Source organism: Symphalangus syndactylus, chromosome 4, assembly GCF_028878055.3.
Source record: "Symphalangus syndactylus isolate Jambi chromosome 4, NHGRI_mSymSyn1-v2.1_pri, whole genome shotgun sequence".
Classification (NCBI taxonomy): Eukaryota; Metazoa; Chordata; class Mammalia; order Primates; family Hylobatidae; genus Symphalangus; species Symphalangus syndactylus.
Window position 1 is genome coordinate 52778758 of NC_072426.2, and position 20949 is coordinate 52799706.

The following is a 20949-nucleotide window of genomic DNA, read 5'->3' on the forward strand; positions in this document are numbered from 1 at the left end:
ACTTAAACCTCCGTAGGTTCAACCAAGTCTTACTGCGAGTAACCCAACGAACAAGTGATGCTTTTTGAAACAAATTTGGAGAGTTGGCTGCAGGAAAATTAACAAGCCAGTGGATTTCCTTTTCCCTTCCTTAGGAAACTTGTTTCTGTAGATGCAAAAAGGGCCCTAGATCCTCTGGAAGAGAAAGAGAGTGGGGAGGGGAAGTTTATCTTTCTTTACTCCCCACCTGCGGTCTGTCTGATTTCCTCTCCAGCTCTGTCTGATAAGGAATTGATTCTCCCCCTCCTCTTCCCCCTCCCGCCCTCCCTCTCCTTCTCCCTGAGTAACGATGCTGTCCTAGCAAGTGATGCTGTCGGAGACAGGAGACGGGCGCCGAGGAGGCATCGCCGCCGCCGCCGCAGGGCTGGAGAGCCTCTCCCAGCACCAGCGCCCCGCTCGGCCCCGGGCTTCCTCGTCGCAGCCACGGCCGCGGCAGCTGCTCCCACGGTTTGATGGTGGGCGGCGGCAGCTCGGCTTCGGCGCCAGCCTCTAACTGCTGGATCGCGGGCCGCGACGCTCTCGGCTTCTGCCTTCCCGCCCTGGGCCGCCCGGGGCTGCGGAAGCCGCGGGAGGTGGGGAAGGGGCGCCGCGGAAGGACTGCACGGCCGCGAAGGCGGAGGAGGCCGGCAGCCGGCACCCTCACACTCGGACCGCAGCCGGCGCGATGTCCACCAAGGTCAGGAAGTGCAAGGAACAAGCAAGGGTGACCTTCCCCGCGCCAGAGGAGGAGGAAGACGAGGGCGAGGACGAGGGCGCGGAGCCGCAGCGCCGCCGCCGGGGCTGGAGGGGCGTCAACGGGGGGCTGGAGCCGCGCTCGGCGCCCTCGCAGCGGGAACCGCACGGCTACTGCCCGCCGCCCTTCTCCCACGGGCCGGACCTGTGAGTACCGGGCCTGGCCGCGGCCCGCGCCTCGGAGGGCGGTGCCGGGCGGGGGGGGCGGGAAGGCGCGCACCGGGCTGCTCCACGACGTGCCCGGGACCTCCGAGACCCACATGGTACGACCGGGCAGTTCGATTTGGAGTGATTTGGAGGGGACAGACCTCGGCCGGAGGCTCGCCCCCTCGGTCCCGCGCGATGGAGGGACACAGGGGCCGCCGAGTGCGTGGCAGGGGCTCTGTCCCGGCTCAAGCACACGGAACAGCCCGCAGGCGGGCACACTGACTTCAGACAAGCATCCTGGCGAGCAGTCACTTCCTGTCCTAGAGCCGAGGAGCTCGCACGACTGCTGCCAGGGCTGGGCACCCCTTGGAAGACGGACCCCGGGGTCCCGAGCTTACCCAGGGAGGCCGAGGAAGGGGAAGATGTGCCCAGACCCAGGCGCGCACTTGAACCCCAAACTCCTCCCGGGCGTCCCAGCGTGGACTTGGGTCCCCTCCGACGCTCTGGGACGTCGGGGGCGGGGGCAGAGAAGTGGGGAGTAGGGAGGGGACAGTGCGATACAGGGTGTGGGTTGAATGTTTGCTCAGACGCCTCGTCTCTCTGTGGTTCAGTCACAGTTGGGGTAAAACTGGAACCGAAGCCCTATAGGGTCCCCTGAGGGAGAGAGTGGGCATCGGGCAGCCGGGGAACCGCTTTAGTGATAACTTTGGCTGCGGTTCTCAGGCGGCGCAGGGTCAGCGGCTCGCGCCCCGGCGCGCGGGCTCGCTCTCTTTCTTTCTCTCTTTCTTTCTCTCTCTCTCTCTCTCTCTCTCTCTCTTTCTTCCTTCCTTCCTTCCTTCCTTCCTTCCTTCCTTCCTTCCTTCCTTCCTTCCTTCTTTCCCTGTCTCTCTTTCTAAACGAAGGAGCGGTCGGCGCGCTAATGCATGAGAAAGAGCAACTTTTCTTAATTTCCAATCTTGCAGACAGCTTTTAATCAGTGCGAGACGCAGAGAAGATAAAAAGAGGGTGATTGGTTTCACAGGGTGAGATGCTCTGTATTTTTTCTGTCACGTACACTGGGAGTGCCGCAGGGCTTACTGTCTTTTTTAGGAAGAACGCTCAGAACTAGGTAGAGAACTTGGGGTCGGATGGTGGCGGCCGGCGCAGACGAGCTGAGCCGGGGAGGTGGTTCTCCAGGGTGGGGACTGAGGTTCTGCAGCGCCCCCTGCTGTCGGCGAGCGGCCCACCGCCCGAGGTCGAGACCTCCGGGGTGACCCCCGCACCCCTAGGATCGCGCGCTGCTCCGCGCGCGCAGAGTCTGCGCCTGGTTTGGCTGGACATGCCGGTAGAACACAGAAACACAAGCAATGGCTGGGAGTAGAACCCATAGGGACGAGTTCTAATTTTAAATGAGCGACGCATCCTGATGTGGTTCAGTTATTGCTGAAGATAAGCGTGGAATGGAAACGGCCCAGGAAATGGAGGGAAGGTATATCCTTTGGGATTAAAGCGCCACCAGCTCACTTCCCCGTCTCCCTAAGGTTTTAAAACATTGTCCATTTTTCCTTTTGCCAAATTGGTTTTTATAACCTAGCTTTTTTTTATTCCTTTTAAAATTCTTCTTTTTTAAAAACCTTAAATCCTGAGTACATGAAACACCTGAACTCTTATCTGAGAAAGTAGGGCGGAGCAGAGATTATTCACTTTGCCTTCTGAAATTTGAGGTCAATTACACAAAACCCTGGGGCAAATTCTATTGTAGGCTTGCTGTCTCTCTGCTAATAGAACATCTTTTGTATATGTTTGCTAACTTTACACAATTCAACAAGTAAATGTTGTGGTATACTTATTTTGTAGAGGTCGAGAAGAAGACCCAGCCATTTTTAAGGAGATATACATTAAAAACGTTTCTTCTAGAGGCAGGGCAGCAAGCTCTTCATGTTTATTTCAGGCCTGTCACTTGGTAACATCAGAGACTAGCTTGATCTCTGTAACAGAGATTAGCTGTTTATTCCGCCTTTGAGGAGAATCCGGCCACTGTTTAATAAGCAGTGTTTATTTATTGTTGTTTAAAAGTGAACACGACAGCCCTAGGATGGACTCCGAGAAGGATACGCAGGGTCATTTCAGGAGACGGAACAGCATAGCTGAATTTAAAATTCAGCAGGTTGCTGAGGATACAATCCCACCTTTATCAGGGTAGTTCCTCAGGGTACTTCTGTTGCTGGTTTCACTGCTCCATGCTGCCCTATTCCATGTGGAAATTTTAAATAACTGACTTGGGAGGAAAAGTGTCACCTGCTGTATCACTAACAAGATGATTTTTACCTGTTGATAGAACTCTTGATTCAGCCACAGATTCAAACCAAGACTTCTTTCATCCCAATTGGTTGCAAACCCAGGACCAAGTAATATGTCATTGTAGTGATGGCCTCATTTTTTTAAATGTTTCAGTTATTCAGTATATCTGATGAATTCTAAAAATTGTGGAAGGCAGTTTTCATGAGTCTCAATTCAAGCGTTTCTCAAGCATGCATATTTGCAAAGTGTAGGCTAGGTACAGCAAGCCACAAAGACGAGCATGACAACTTTCCTGTACTCAAGAAGTTTAAAATCTCATGAGGGAGAGGTGGGAATGAGACTGGGCATGAGCAGTTATGCTGTAAATTAGAGTAAAATCAGTTCCTTTTAAAAAACAAAAAACCAAAAAATTATAAAGGGTCAAGTGCGAAGAAGAGAAGGACAACATTAGGTTATGGGGAAATCAAGGAAACCTTTATGGGCCTTGAAGGATAGATAGGACAAGAAGCAGAGACAAGGTAAATACTTAATTCAAGCCCTCTCTTCCCCAAAATGCCAGGCATGTTTAAGGAATGTTAGTTGAGTTTGGTTGGAACATAGATATGTATAGGGGAGCAGTGAGATTTAGCTGGACATGTTGGTTTGAGGCATTAGTGCGGAGGACCCTGTATGCCAGGACGAGGCACTAGGGAGCCATTGATTATTTTAAAGTAGCAGTAATTTGAGCAAACCCACTCTGAATTGAAGTGGCAATTAATAGAAAGTGAAGAGACAAATTAGAAGACAACTGTAACTGTCCATGCTGAGATTAGGCTCTGTAATAGTGTAGCGTTGGTGGAATGGAAAGGGGAGAAATTGAGGGGAAAAAAAAACCAGCTAGAATCTATGGAATTTTGCAACTCACTATTCATGAGGGCTTTAAAGAGAAAGCAGGATCAGAGACAATTTAGTAATTTTTGATCCAGATAACCAACATGGTTGATGCCATTGCTGACAAGAAAAAAGCAAAGGTGAGGATCTGATTTTTCAGGTAGTTCTCTTTTTGTTGTTGTTTTTTTTTCTTTTTAAAGGAATAGTGAATGATCAAATATTTCTGATAGAGATGTTAAGCAGGGAAAAGGAAATATCAGTTTAAAGCTGTCTGATGGGAATTGTTACACAGTTGTATGACTACATGAGATTATTCAAAGGAGTGTGAAGAGAGAAACGAAGGGAGTCCAAGCTAGATTTTGAGGGAAAAAGCTTTTGTTTAGAGGGCAGGGAGAAAAAGCAGCAAGAAATATCATCGATGCACACTCTTCAAAAACTGAAAAGATCAAGAGAAAAACTTATGACTCTACTATTAGAAGAATCGGTCCTTGTACGTATTAGCATACATGCACAAAATCATTAGATTTTTCAGCAATGTTATCTTTACAGAGAAAGATTTCTAGAAAAAAATCCTGTTTAGTTTTTCCTCAGAGGAAGTGCTGCCAAAAAATAGTCATAATAAAAGCAGTTAATTTGTGTTTATATACTACTTCATGCTGTCGTTTATACTCATTCACTTAAATCGCTCCTCTTTAAAGCAGTTTTTTTAATCATTGTCATCACTTAGCAAATGAGGAAATTAGTACACAGAGATGTAAAGTAATGTTCTAACGTTTCCCTGGCAAATCAATAATAGATCTTCTGATACTCACCTTTATATGATAAGGAACCAAAAATGAGTCCACAGTGCCTTGTAACTCAGATTACCTAAAACACTTTGTATGTTAGTTTCTGTGGCACTGGTCTTGTATAAATGTTCCAGTCTTGGCTTAGTGTGTGTGTTGGCTCAGGCATTAGACTGGAAGCAGGACTTCCCTCCCTCCCAACCCTGGAGGGAATCAGATTCTCCAAGTGATTGTTGAGTCTTAGGGACATGAGTCTGGACTTTGAGTCCAGACTGACTAGTGTTATTAAGAAAGAGGCAGCTTTCTTTATAGTTATAGTTTAATTTTTAAGAACAGCACAGCATGGCATTAGACTTAAGGACTTTTTTTTTTAATTCTTTTTTTTTTTTTTTTTTTTTTTTGAGAAAGAGTCTTACTCTATCACCTAGGCTGGAGTGCAGTTGGTGCAGTCATAGCTCATTGCAGCCTCAAACTCCTAGGCTCAAGTGATCCTCAAATCTTAGCCTCCCAAGTAACTGGGACTACAGGCACACACTACCATAACTGGCTACTTGTAAAATTTTTCGTATCAACGAGGTCTCACTGTGTTGCCCAGGCTGGTCCCTAACTCCTGAGCTCAAGCAGTCCTCCTACCTCTACCTCCCAAGTTGCTGTGATTATAGGCATGAACCACCGCACCACCCAGCCTTGAGGCCTTTAATACTCTGAAACTTTTCTTTATATTATCAGTGTATATAGCAATTTCACTATGTACAATGAGTCATCATTTTTGTTGGTTTGTTTTAAGTTATTTTTATGTAATATCAAATAGCTTTAAAAGTTAGATAGTGTTAAAACACGTCTACGAACAACAGCAAGCCCCCAGCAATTCCCTGGTCCCCTCTCCTTTTCTGTCTACTCCACTTTCCACTCTTTTATATACTGCTATCTTTTTATTCATATTTTAGATGTTGTCAATAGTCTCAGGTGAGAATTTATGTTCACATGTATCTATTATTCTCCCCCTATCTTCCACAAGATGGTTTATCACAATTTCTGGTTAATATCTTATTTAAGTTCTTCATTAATATGACCATGTAATCACTGTTCACTGCTAAGTCAAGTAGTATAGTATGACTACATTTATTTTCTTTGATAATTGGTTGTTTTTCTTGGAGTAAGTATTTGTCACATCGTGTCCTTGTTTCTTAGCTAAATCTTCTACAGTGTCTAACTGTGTGTGTTTTCCTGAAGTTATCCCTTCTAGAGCCCTCTAACCTTCTTTGTATGAGGTCTTTTTTTCCCCCCGCTTCAGGAAGCTCTTAGAATTGTCTCTTCATTAGCTCTCTTCTGAAGATGTGCCTTGGTATGGATGCTTTTATCATCACCTGAGCTGGACACTTGAGTAACACTTTCCATCTGGACATTATGTCCTTTAGTTCTGGGAAGTTTTCCTAACCACTATTTTTATTCTTTGCTTTTTCTGGAATTTCTATTTTCTGGATGTTGGACCTCCTGACCGATCCCCTAGTTTTTATATCTCTTCTCTTCTGTTTTCCAATGCTTTTCCAAAGCAATGCTTGCTTTTTGTGTTTTTTCTATTTCCTTGTCTCTATCTCCCAACTCTTTCACTGAATTTATTTCCACTTTAGTGACTATATTTTTAATTTCTAAGAGCTCTTTCTTGTCTTATGAGTATTCTTTTTTATAGCATTCTTTATTTCAGAGATCCAGGGGTTTTTTCCTAATATTTCTCAGGGGAGAAGAGATAAGGAAATAATAAACCTGGCTGTTAGTATTGACGAACTGGGCAAGAGTCCCCCTGTTCCTAGTTCCTGCCCTCCCGTAGGCCTGGTATCCCCACGTCTAGAGCATTTCTGTTTCTGTATCTCCAGAGATTCCATATCCTATCTCCCATAGGGGTGCAGGAGGGTTGTCACTTAACCATATCAATTAGCAGGTGGGGATGTAGGGGGAGGGTTTCTACGCACTTGTTATATAGCCAATTCCCTCATTTTAGGTTCCAGCCTTCTCTCTACTTTCTGGAAATTTTTTTGCCTTCAATTTCTGGGCGTTCTCTGGCATTGAGCTGGGTGGATCAGCTTGTTTTCTGTAACAGCCACTCTAGTTGGAACTTCTTTCTCTCCATTAAATGATTTACTATTTTAACAACTTATCTCCTTTCCACCGTTATATATTGTAGCTTGGAGTTACAAATGTCTCTTGGTTTCATGGAAGATGAAGTTTGTGTTGCAGTTCCTTGTTCTCCTTGTTTAGGGAGGTAATTTTGAAAAGGAGAAGGGGTGAGAAAGGCCTTTATTCCACCATCTTGAGACTGAACATCCCTATGATTGTGTGTTGTGTTTATTTAAGCCCTAACATTGGTAATATTATTTAACATAACCAAGAATGGCAGAAGGAAGAACATTCTTACTCGTAACTGATCTTATTAGGCACATGGAGTAGATAGTAACTTACACTGTGTGATAAGAAGGTCATCTGAATTCCCCACCTAAAATCATCTTAGTACCACACTTCTGAAATTTAACACTATAGAATATTTTGAAGAATAACGGAATGTTTGAATTTGAAAGGATTTCATCTACTCCAGTCTCTTACTTTACAAATTAAGAAACTGAAGCTGCAGGTTGACATCTAATTCACAGCAGCCCCAGGCCATCTGAAATCCCCAGCTTTCTGGGACTGTGCTGTTCGCACTGTGGCCTCTTTTGGTTAAGCATTTCTCTCTTCCTCAAAGAAATTTTAAAATGCATTTACTCTTGGGAGGAGCAATACAGGAAACTATTAATTAGTATTAATTTATTTATGAAATCCAATTAATTCATCATTTAAATTTGGCTGCTGATGGCAGATCAATTTGAGAAAGTTGGTAAGCTAAACAGGAGGTCTAAGAATAAGGGGAAAGAGGAAAAAAGGTTATCGCAAAGCACAGTTGACCCCCTGCCAAATATTATTTATGATTATCCCTTTTATTAATATTAAAGAGGTGAGAGGATCCCAGTCCAGCACTAGACCATCTTCTGAGGACTGAGTTAGAATTTTAAGGATTTTTCGTTATTGTGCTGGGATAGAAAATGTGTCCGTGCTTCTGTCCCTCTCTCTTTCTCTTAAAGTTGTTATTAAACATTGAGCTTTTCCTTTGCCTACAATATCCCATAAACCTTTACTCCCCCACCCTCCCCCCACTCCCCAGTTTATAATAGGCAGTCAAACACCATGGGAAATGTAATGGGAGGAAGAAAACTTTATGGAGTTGCTGTGCCCTCGGTAGGAAGGAATCCTTTAAATTTCCTAGCTCAGGATTGAGATTTCCTGTTTCAGGGAGGATGCTAAGGAATGATGAATGGCTACTGGGCATTCTTCTAAGGAGGGGAGGCTCTTTGCTTGTCCAGAAGTCTTGCTTCTCAATCCTCTCCCATCTACTGCCCTCAACGTTGCATAACATCCGCCCAGAAGGGGCACTGTGTTAGTGGGCTGTACTGGGTGAACACATAGGAGTCTGGCCCCATACAGAGGGTCTGCAGATGTAGACTGTGGGATGGCTGACTTCACACTTATGCACGAGGGGCTCAGCAGTGACTTTATGCGAATAATTAGTATTGTTAATAGCATTTTGTGTTTAATTTAGCATTTAGGTCAGGTATATTTGTCTTCAATTATCTAGTTAAAAAAAAAACCCTATTAAAAATAACTATTTTCTTTGCACTGTTCAAATAATAGTTGATAATGTGGATTTGGTCCTAGGTCTTTTTAAAAAATGAGAATTAAATGTCCACAAATGCATGACTTGTTAAGGAAAATGCGTGACTTGTTTTGACTTTAGATATGGATGATAATGATAGAAAACCAGATTTCTTTATTCTAATAACTATATATATATAATTGATAGTGACTAATGTATTTAAATATGAACTTCTCTTGGGTCAGTAGAAGTTCCTTAATTTTATTATCTGAGGTCATTTTGTCTGAATTCTTGTTCAAGTATAGACTGAATTTATATAACTTTTAATTTCATTGTCACCTGAAATAATAAAAATTAGTTTTAAAAAGCATTATGAAGATGAGTTTGAGATTTGTTTAATTACTAATTAATTATTAAAGGTTATTAATTTTAAGATTTATCTCCTGTTTGCCTCTAGATTATCCTGATAAAATATAACTATGTAAAATCAAAATCAAGAGATAGAGAATTCACCAAATACTTTTGTGGTGTAACCAAGAATTAAATGTTATTAAGCAGAAATTTGCTTTGAAAGAATGATTGTTGACATTACTTTTATTTCTTATTAATTTATATTATTCATGACATTCTTTTTTATAGACGAATCACTTCAATTCCCCTCCACCACTGCTTCTTCCACACATAACCATATGTGACCAGGGGTATTCTGTAATCTGGGGGGGTGGGGAAGGGAATTATCTGTTCCTTAGGTCTTCAGTGATGTGGTTTAACTATGCGTGCATCTGTGCACTCATCCCTCCAATAGATACTCATCACCATATACTAAAAGCCAAGCATATGGAGATGAAAAGAGGCAGCCTTTGCCTTTAAGGACATTTTAATATCATTGGGGAGATAGGCATGAAGACAGACAATTGCAAAGCAATACAGTAGTTGGTTTAATGGAGTTATACACAAAACACAGTTCCTAGAAGCACAAACAGCTAAGTTCTAGAAGGCATTTGCTTGAGTACTTTCTTGGGCACATACGTTTAAGAAGTATTACCAAAAAGTCATGCAGGCAATGGCTAAGGGTCCTCACTTCTGCTCCAGTGTACTTTTAGAGGGAACAATGCACTGTGAGGTAGCTGTTTGCTTTTCTGGTTTTAGCTGCTGAGGAATCTGGCAAAGAGCTACTCATGCTTTCATGAAAAGAATAAGAGATAAAGCAGTGGAGATAGACCAGGGTTCCTCTCCTTAAATACACAACAGCTTCTTGATTCTGACAGTCATTAGGGCAAATGCCAAAATTAGCATATATCTAATAGATTGTTTTTAAGTTTGTTTTTTTCTTTTCTTTTCTTTTTCTTTTTTTTTTTTTTTTGAGACAGGGTCTTGTTCTGTGACCCAGGCTGGAGTGCAGCGGCGCAATCTTGGCCCACTGCAACTTCCGACTCCCGGATTCAAGCCATTCTCAATTCTTGTGCCTCAGCCTCCCGAGTAGCTGGGACTACAGGCATGCACCACCATGCCCAGCTAATTTTCGTATTTTTAGTTGAGATGGGGTTTCACTATGTTGCCCCAGTTGGTCTAGAACTTCTGGCTTCAAGTGAGTCATCTGCCTCTGCCTCCCAAAGTGCTGGGATTACAGGCATAAGCCACCATGCCTGGCCAAGATTTATTAAAATTATACATGAAGAATTCTGAATATAATGCAGACCAACAGAAACTATCAGGGAATTCATTACTGTGGAGACCTAAATATCTCTCTGGGCTTATAAGTGCTGGAATGTTTATATTTTAAATTTTTATGTGTGTGTGTGTCAGGGAGGCGGTGGGAATGATGAGAATCTTTAGAAATGAAATCTGCGCTTTCCTCTTTCTTCAGTGAAGCACCTTATCTTGCTGGTTTGGTTGTTACTGTGACAATGTATTACTGAGCTCTATGATGTGTAGGTAGATGCAGGCTGAGAAGTAGGTATGAGATACTTGTGGACTACCTGTGGCCACGTACCCTCTAACTAGACAGTTTAACTGATGGGCTAGCTTTCTCTAGCCTTGCATGCTGGTGTACTTAACGGGTACTGGGGTTCAGAGTGTCCCCACTCCACTTCTTCCCCTCCAAAAAGTATATATTAAGAGGTGTTCAAAATGTGGGTTTTTGATGATATTATTAAGACTGTCAGATTCTGTCTCCTCCTTCGAACCACATACACATAAGCCTACTGTGTAGATGTCAGATGTCTCCAGAGGTAGCCACATTGACTGACAGGTGCCTGCTTGCCAGGGAGATTATGGGATTTTTCTATTTTTTGACTTTTCTTCTCTGACTTTCTTGTCTTTTGTCAGTACCTGCTGCTTCCCACCCTCATTACCATTTCCAATTATCACCATCTCCATAGTGTAACTAACATGGTGGCTGTTCTCTAACACTTTCCCCCACCTCTGTGCTTTTCTCACTACTTATCTTCTGTGGCTCCGTCTGCTCTTCTTGCCCTTCACAAACTGATGCACAGGATCCTGGCTGGTCAGCACAGTCACTTTCTTCAGTGTGGTGAACTGCTCCATCCAAACATTTTGGATGTCATTCTCATTAACTCAACTCACATTGATGGTGTTCTTACTTCGCTTGCTTGCTACGGGGGTGGAATAGTTGGTTAATCTTTACCTCATTCAATAAAGGATTTGAAGTGACTTCCTTAATAATGCTCCTGTATTGCAGCGTGCCAAGGAGCTTGTGATTCAACCCAAACAGCCATGTTAGAAGCTGTTCTTTGTAGAACCAAAATGTTCCAACACATAAGCTCGGCATGCATTTTGATAATGATACTTGGATTTATAACCAGTTGTTCATTTTCTTATTCCCTAGCAGCATCATGATAAAGTAGCCAGGAAGAAGACCTCTGAGCTCTAATCTTCTAGTTCTGTACTCCTCAGTGACCTTAAGGGAGGTAGCATTCTGATGAAGTCTTTTAATCTGCAGAATTAGTATCAATTGCCAAGTATTTTTGAACATATACTACATTGTATTAGGTACAGTAGAGACAATATATCAAGAATAAAACATAAGATAAGAAGCATAAAACATTTATCCTCAATTAAACTGAGGACATGAGTGTCACAGGAGACAACAATCAAGGAGACAAAAATCAAGGAGATGAGATAAAATTAAGTGTCTATATTTATGAGTAGACTACCTATATTACAAAAGCTCGGGCTGAAGTGGTCAGGAATGGCTTCAGAAAGGATCAAAAGACTCAACATTTCATACTGAACAGAATCTTGTGGGTCATATTGGCATTGCCCTGTGAAACTTGACCCTCTGTATACTGAAGTGTAATGTAAACTGGACCACTAATGGTAAGAAGGATTTGAATTGGCAAAGAGCAGAAATAACAGTATGTTCAGAGAGGGAAACATAAGAGGAACATCCCGGAGGTAGGCGTAAAAGGGTCAAGAAATCATTCACAACTTGGATGGGCAGCAACGTGTAGCTCCTGTAATCTGCCTGTAACAAAAGTCTGTCTCCTGAGCCTCCCACCTACTGAGTAGGAGAGAAAAAATTAAATGCCCAATCTGTGGTTCACGTTAGTGTTTTAAATTTTGTTTTGTTTTTGCTTACTACACAGATACTCAACAAGTGAATAGTGCAATCAATAAATTAAGTAATTAAGTCAATTAAGCAATTAAGCAGTTATGTGAATTGACAAGGAGAGAAGGCTTGCTCTACATTTTGCAGGGATTTGGTCAGTTAGGACAGTGTCTCCCCATGTCTTGAGCCGGTGTGGAAGTGGCTTTTGCTTCCTGATTCTTGTCCCCCAATCTTCAAAAGGGCTCAGAGTCTCAGTGGCCTGTCTACGAGCATTCAGCACACTGCAGAAAGAGGCTGGGAGGCTGACCTCTTTTATCTTAGTTCGATACTATAAAGTAAATGTTTATTTGGATAAACTTGCTCAGGCTTTCCTGCTCTTCTCTGTCACATCTGGCCCTTGGGGGAGGGGAGCTTATGTGTCCCTGGAGGGGGAAAAAGTTAGTGTCCTCTAACTCTTCTGGTCTCTGGGCACTGTTCTATGTCTACTTGAGTGCTGCTTGTCAGCAGAAGTAACTGGATCTTGGCTGACTTTCTTTTGTTAGAAACCCAGATATGCTCCCTCAAGTACTTGGTTTCAGTTCAGCTCCCACTGCTACAAATCCCAGCACCTGCAACATCCTCCATCCAGCTTACAGCACCAGCAGTCTGTCCCAAGCCTTAGTGCAGGCTACCTGGCTCTCATAGCAGGGTCCATACTGCAGGGGAGCTGAGGGTGGCTTGAGAAGGATCTTTGCTTTTCCCATAGCATTCCATTACTTAACCAGTACTTAAGGTACTTCCTCACCTTATTGAATCCACATCTTGACTTTTACTTCCCTTCTGTTATTTGTCCTCCCAGAACAGTAAGCATCACGGCTTTGCTGTCAAAACTGGGAGAGCCATCTTGTCTGCATGATGAGAGCACTTTATGATCAGGGTCCTTCAGGATGAATTAGAGGAATAAAGGAATTGATAAAATCTTTTCATTAGACAATTTCCCTTTTCTCAAATGCTGCTTGCAAAATCCTCAAAATCATTCAGTAAAAATAGAAAAATCCCATAACTTTTTTCTTGTAAGAAACTGAACTTCTCCATAATCCTTTTCTTATCACTCCTGTAAAATGTATCTTCTCGAACTCCCCTTGAACACACCCACCCAACTCTATACTGTACCACCCACCCTCCAGGCAGAGCTGTCCTGAGTCAACCAGGGCAAAGATCCTGTGTTTGAAAAGGCAAAAAAGAAGAGCACCTTAATATATTTTCAACAAATGTCCTTCATAGTACGGGAGTACCCCTTGGCAGTACAGAAATAGCAGAATAATATGTTTACAGGATAGTGAAGAATGAATCTGAGGAACAAGAGAAGGAAGGTTGGCTAGGCAGGGTGGGGTGGGCTGTGACCATCCCTGAAAGTCATACAGACGAGTCTCCACTGATGAAAAGAGCAGTAGGGTGGTTAGTAATGATTTCCTGTTTTTTTTTTTTTAAAGAGAAGTGTGATATGGTGAAAACAGAGTTTACGAACAGCAAGATGCTGGGCATGGTTGTCATGTGTAAAAAGGAGAATCAGGTACAGCCGGAGGCAATGGAAAATAAGAGTCAGACAGATTCCAGGTTGAATCCCAGTTCTTCGTTATTTTACAATTTGTGTTACCTTTGGCAATTTCATTTGAGCTCAGTTTTGTTATCTATGAAACAGAGAAAATTATACCTGCTTCGTGGTACTGTTATGAGAATTAAATATGATAGTGCATTGAAAACATTACATACATATGAGGTGCTCAGAAAAGTTTAGTTGCCTTCCCTCATGCCATCTCTGCTGGGAAGCTGTTACAACAACCCAGCTACGACTTGATAAAGATCTGGAGGCTGGTGCTGGCAATGAGAACTGGAAGGAAGCATTCAGTACAAGAAACATTCCAAAGCAGAAGCTTTAGAACTTTGTGACTGACATGATCAAAACAGTGAGTCATAGATGACCGTGAAATTTCTAAACCTGAATAATCAGCCTCCGATGCAAATGTTAGGAGTGGGAGCTGCTTTAAGGAAGAAGGTGAGTTGGGGCATTTTAGCGTAACCAGGTGACAGACCACAGTACGTGTGGGACCTGAGGTCAGGTGAGAGGATGGGATCTAGGAAGAGATTTGGAAACTCAACTAAACAGATATTTATTGATATTTATTTTCTATGGAGCACTGGGTAGAACTCTGAGGATAATGATAAATAAAACATGACTGTACTATCTATGAACATGTACAGTAGTGGCATATATGAGAGGGTATTTATTAATACTCTGGGTTGTTTTTTTTTTTTTAAATAAATTCAGACACTTGAGCCCGGGAGGCAGAAGTTGCAGCGAGCCGAGATCCTCCCACTACACTCCAGCCTGGGTGACAGAGTAAGACTCTGTCTGAAATAACTTAAAACAGGTTTAAAACACATGGAATATAGGATATTTGGTTTTAAATCTGTGTGAGAAATAATTTAAAAAAGGAGAAAGACTGTGCCAGAAATTTGGAATAAGATAGTAATAACAATTGAGCAGTCCCCCTAAGAGGGGGGCAGGGGAGTGAGGGTTATACAGTTTTTATTATTAAAGGACAAAAACTTATCTGAAGAGAGAGGCTTCTTGATTTGCAATTATAGGTTGACTTTGGCACTTTAATCCTCATAAAAGGTACAAAGAATACTATGGTGAACAATCTCTTTAACTCCTTGTTTTTGAAAAGATACAATAACCTTTTAAAAATATCACTCCTTCGTAAAAGCAAGGTCTTGACATTAAATAGTCACTGCTGAGGGCATTTCTGTAGGCTGCCTACTTGCTGTGCTGTGGTTTAGGTAAATAGCTTCCTGGAGACCAAATTTTAAATAGTTAATAAAGTTTAGAGAAACTAAATGAATGTGAGGCTGCTTGTCCCTTAGCCCGTGCTGCTCGAACATATTATTTCAACTTCATTTTTGGCAGGAGCAGAGTGACAACTGCTTGAAGGCCTCATAGTCGGGGGTCCTTGATCCAGGATGCTCCATTATTTTTATATTGGAGGTTCCCAGGAATTGTAAAGAACTTTCATTTAAAGTGCGTATTTCAGGGTCCAACCGTGAGAGATTCTGATTTAGTTCATCTGAATGGGGCCCAGAAATCTGATTTCAACAAGCAGTCCAAGTGACCTTGAGGCAGGTGGTACTCAGGTCACACTTAGAGAAACCCCGTTGGAGGTCAGATGAGTTGATAGCAAAGTTAGGAAAACTGAGGAGTGTTACTTGTATTTTAGCTTCTGAATAGAGTAGAGCAGAGGGTTCCCTATGGCTCCACCACAATATTTCTCTGAAGAGCCTTTCATCTGCTTAAGTGTTTGGACAAATTCTAGGATCCCAAAAAGCATGAAAAAAAAAAGTTTTGCCTTAAAAGGTATTGTCAGTATCTTCATTCAGGCTGCCATGACAAAATATCATAGAATGGGTGGCTTAAAAAAACACACACAAATTTATTTTCTTCCAGTTCTGGAGACTGGAAGTCTGAAATCAGGGTGCCAGCATGTTCGGTTTCTGGAGAGGTACCTTGTAGGTGGCCACCTTCTCAATGTTTCCTTACATAGGAGGTAGCAGGGTGAGGGGAGCAAGCCCTCTTGTCCTATAAAGGCACTAATCCCATCATCAGAGCCCTATCTTTATGATCCTATGATTTCAAAATAATCTCTCAAAGGCTCCATCTCCAAAGACTGTCACATTAAGGGTTAGGGCTTCAACATATGAATTTTGTGGGGACACAATTTGGTCCATAGCAATTGGATGTTACTAGCTATCTGTATTAGTTAAGAGGAGCTTAAACGTGGCCCTCATAGATGTGCGGGTCAGTGGTACTCCAGTGCTTTTACCAGAAAGAAGTCCCGGCAGAATGCACTCTCGCAGTGTTGAATGACCCATTGGATGAAGATCTGAGGGTAGGAAATTCCTGGCAAAATAATTTTAGTGTTAACATTACTAGAGTTAAACATTCTCTCCTATTCACCCACATTCCTTCCTTATTTTTCATGCTAGAAGAGATACATTGTCAAGGCCAGCTGAGATTATGTTTATGCATTGTGGATGATGTGAATATTGACTCGTTCCATCAGTTCAGATTCATGAAATTTATCTTAGTACTATAAGGAAAGTTAACAAAAAGACACTTCCATTTGTGAATTTATCATAAGATGAGTGATATTAAGTCAGCTCTTTTATTTTGAAACAACAGTATAATTTGTTCTAATTGAGATATCTGACTTCTCAGTGTCAGAAGTTTTTAAAGACAAAATAAAAATGACATGTGACTTGTTCTAAAATCAGACATTTCAGTTCAAATATGTAGTATGGACGTATAGCTTTTGAAGGAATAAGAAGTATTAAGAAAAAACTTAAAATACTAAGAAATACAAAGGAAATATTGATGAAAGAATGATGTCCTAATATTCTCAACCTGGTGTCTTTTGGGAGAAATAGTAGGATTTTTATAAGTGATTTTTCCCAGTAGATAGCAATCATTAAATTAAAAGCCTTTCCACCAAGATGTGACACTTTAATAAGCGTTTATTTTCCCAAAGATAACCCCTCTGAGTATTGAAATTCTGACATATATACTCCACATGTGTTTCCTCTCATCAATATATAATATTTTATACAACATGGAATTTCTAGCCATTTGAAGAATATCAGTTCATACATTAATAATAAAAATATTAACCCAATGAAGTCAGTACCACTAATAGTCATAAAACATACTTATTACTATAATATTTACAAGATTTGTTTAAAATCCTTGTCATAGAGTTTGGTCTTGAAACAAAGTTCTCTTCTATGCCTGAAGTATATGATGACCTAAAAGTCATTATTATACCAACACACACACACACACACACCCCACACACACCCCACACATGTCCCCCAACTCAGACTTGCACCCTTCCCTTGTCTCCCACACATACCACACATACACTCTACTCTACACCCTCTCCTACACATCATACCCTACTCATAACAGCCAAACACAGGACATTTATTTCACTTCAGAAAGATTATAATGTAATGGTTTCTAATAAATACTTACATTTTAACATTTTTGTCAACTAAGGAATAAAAAATAAAATTTTTAATAAATAAAAATTTAAAACATTAATTTTATGTTTAATAAAGAGATTCACACTGTGGTTAAAACTGTTCAAAACATGCAAGAGGGTATAAGTGAAAAGTGAAAGTCCCCCTTCCTCTATGACTTCTTAGTCCCAGTCCAGATATAACTTCAAAAGCTTCATATGTTGATTTCTAGAAATTGCTACAAACACGTATGTGTATATAAAATATGTTTATTTAATTTTTAAAAGTTGATCACTTGATACTATTTGAGCCATTAGAATTGGGTGCCAGTCACAGTGCTGTGTCCTTGCATAAGTCAACAATCCTCTCTGGGGACCCCTTTAGTTGCCATACCTCTATGGAGTCAGGCTTGCCTGGCCACATTTGCCTTAGTCCCTATCTGGGAGACCTTCTGCCAGTGGCTTCTGTGCTCCTCTCTCTGTTTGAGGCCCTCAGAGCTGAAAACCAAGTGGACACTGGTAGCTGCCTCTGATTCCTCTTGCCTGGGAAGCTTCCCAATTTAGTCATCCACCCCAGGCACCCAGGGAGGCCAGTGTCCTCTCTAGTTAATTTTCAACTCCTGACTCCACGAATACAGTTTTTTCAATGGTGGGAGGTATTTTTGGAATATATATTCTAGAAATAAAGCATTTTCTTTTCTAGCCATTCACTTTTAACTTTGACTTATTTGCTTCAAAAGTCAGTAATGTGGAAAAAGCTTTTATCTGGTACTTTTTGGTACAATTCATCCCACCAAAAATCACAGATTTTTAAAAGGAAGTTGTCTTGAACGTGTAACTGGGTAAGGTAAGATACAGATTTATACAATATTTGTGCAATATTTTAATAGCCACCAAAATATTGTACAGATTATTGAAAGATTATAGTCACGATGTTAAAAGTGTTTATTTAGCATTGTTTTTCAGAGACTCTGAATTTCTGAAAAAGCTTTTTATTCATGAGGAAAATCTGGAAAACTTTATAAAATTCGATTTTATACCTGGCATAGGGATGCACAAGGAAATGAAATTATTTACCTAACATCACAGAAATTAAGATGTGAACTCAAATCACTGTACACATCAATTGACATAACTTTGATAATGCAGCTAAATAAATCTCAACGAATGTGGTTGTGTTAGGATTTCAGTGCGCATTGATCTGGATGTACAATTAGTGCCCAGCTGCTTTACTCACAAAGTAATTCTAGTGATTTTTAAACCATAATCAAACCTTATCCTTTCAGTTCTAAGAGCCAAATATATAATACTAGTAATTAAATAATTCTTATTACAAAGACACAGTTGTTTTCAATAAAATCAATCTAGGTTGATGCTCAAATTTTATAATTGCTAAATCTTGTCTGCATCTTTGAAAAGATAAATCCTATAACTTGGGGATGGGTGAATCCCCTTAAGAGAAACATATGAGGTGGAGGGTGTGGGGGCAAGTGGCATGTGCCTGTAGTCCTAGCTACTTGGGAGGCTGAGGTGGAGGATTTCTTGAGCCTAAGAGTTCAGGGCTGCACCTGTGATCTTGCCACTGCACTCTAACTTGGGCCACAGAGACCCTGTCTCTAAAAAAGTATTTAAATAAACAAAAATTTTAAAATAAAGAGAAAAAGATGAAACTAAGATCCTGCAACATGATACTTGGCCTAAATCCTGTGCTTTTTTAGGGGGCTGAGGGTCAATAATTTTATTTAGTTAAAAGGATGCAATGACTTGGCAGGAGTGTTTTGGCCTCATTCTTTAAAAAATTAACTTCCCTTAGCCTTCAAGCCTAGTACTTGAATGTCAAGTACCTGCAAGCCTCAATGTCCAAGACTTTTAAGAGCGGAAGGTACGATGAGTTCCATCTTTACTAGGGTCACAAGGAAGGCATGGGTATATGGAAATTTTTATTATTATTTCATCTGAATATCATTTTCTAGAGAACGGGAGCTTTTGTTCTGAAGGGCTACCGGCTCCCTTCTGGGATCTAGCAGCCAGGGTTAGATCACAGGTGTCATTTTCAGGCAAGTAGTTAGCAACGGTGTCGCTAGCAACTGAGCCGGCCCTTGCAGCCAGAGGTTTGCAGAAAGGGCCCTGACATGTGAAAGGAAGGAATATGCCCTAATATTCTACAGTTGTTTTATCGTTGCTACTGATTAGGTCCATGGAGGGAAGCCCATCCCTGAGACGCATGACGGTGATGCGGGAGAAGGGCCGGCGCCAGGCTGTCAGGGGCCCGGCCTTCATGTTCAATGACCGCGGCACCAGCCTCACCGCCGAGGAGGAGCGCTTCCTCGACGCCGCCGAGTACGGCAACATCCCAGTGGTGCGCAAGATGCTGGAGGAGTCCAAGACGCTGAACGTCAACTGCGTGGACTACATGGGCCAGAACGCGCTGCAGCTGGCTGTGGGCAACGAGCACCTGGAGGTGACCGAGCTGCTGCTCAAGAAGGAGAACCTGGCGCGCATTGGCGACGCCCTGCTGCTCGCCATCAGCAAGGGCTACGTGCGCATCGTAGAGGCCATCCTCAACCACCCTGGCTTCGCGGCCAGCAAGCGCCTCACTCTGAGCCCCTGCGAGCAGGAGCTGCAGGACGACGACTTCTACGCTTACGACGAGGACGGCACGCGCTTCTCGCCGGACATCACCCCCATCATCCTGGCGGCCCACTGCCAGAAATACGAAGTGGTGCACATGCTGCTGATGAAGGGTGCCAGGATCGAGCGGCCCCACGACTATTTCTGCAAGTGCGGGGACTGCACGGAGAAGCAGAGGCACGACTCCTTCAGCCACTCACGCTCGAGGATCAATGCCTACAAGGGGCTGGCCAGCCCGGCATACCTCTCATTGTCCAGTGAGGACCCGGTGCTTACGGCCCTAGAGCTCAGCAACGAGCTGGCCAAGCTGGCCAACATAGAGAAGGAGTTCAAGGTAAGCTTTGCGCTCTACCCCGGCTGCTCTGCGTGCTCACCTACTTCCCCGCTGCTGCCTGGCCCGCTCTGCCACCGTTCGCTCCACATTCGGTTTTGCCCAGTGAATGTGAAATCGCGAGGGACTGAGAGCGTCATTCAGACTTCATCTGATGTTTTCTTTCTCCCTCTCAATGATGGTGCTGTGACAAATTCTCTTTGGGGATCCAGTATTCTGGATCAGAGAGCTATAATTATGGTGCCTCTCTGTGTTCTGGGTAAGCATTAAATAAAACTCAAGATTTCTCCCCTTTTTGCTAAAAGGAGAGTTTGGGTGTGACTTTTTGTCTTACAAATCCTTTCTCCTGTTTTGTAGTTAGTTGTATGGTAGCACATAAGTAATATTAGTTTGCTTTATTTCCCCTGAGAGAGTGTACCGTGTCTGGAGGTCCTGCAATACTAGGTCTGTGGTGGACTGGACGGAGCAAGCTCCCATTCCATCTCCACGATAGTATTAGTTTTGAATGCACTGTTCATTGGCCCAAGCATTTGTGTATCCCTTTAGAATCAAAAGTCAAAAGATCAATAAAAAATACTGTTAAAGTCACTTCACTGATATGACAAAATGCCTCTCCCTGAATTCCACAAACGTATATTCAGAGTGGTGAGCCGTAGATGTCAGTTCAATCTAGAAATATGAGGACAGCAAAGTGATTTGCTTTAAGGGATTTTTTAAATGAGTGAACTTTTTTTTCTGGACATTATTTTCAATCAAGCAGTATTACTTATTTGTATAAAAATTATATATTAATGAGATCATTTTATTTTTTAATCAGTTGCTACCTC

The 20949-nt window shown here is 42.3% G+C and overlaps 1 protein-coding gene across 4 annotated transcripts in view; it reads left to right on the top strand.

Moving 5' to 3' along the window:
- The first annotated feature begins 320 nt into the window (after positions 1-320).
- The window catches only part of TRPC3 (transient receptor potential cation channel subfamily C member 3), a 78184-nt gene continuing 57555 nt past the window's right edge, over positions 321-20949 (top strand). For 2 of the 4 annotated variants that reach the window (XM_055274676.2, XM_055274678.2), the window contains exons 1-2: positions 321-918; positions 19354-20125. In XM_055274676.2, coding sequence (XP_055130651.1) covers positions 704-918; positions 19354-20125 — 987 coding nt within the window. In that variant the 5' untranslated portion in view covers positions 321-703. The remainder of the gene's footprint in view (positions 919-19353; positions 20126-20949) is intronic. The other 2 variants (XM_055274680.2, XM_055274677.2) reach the window with 2 other exon arrangements.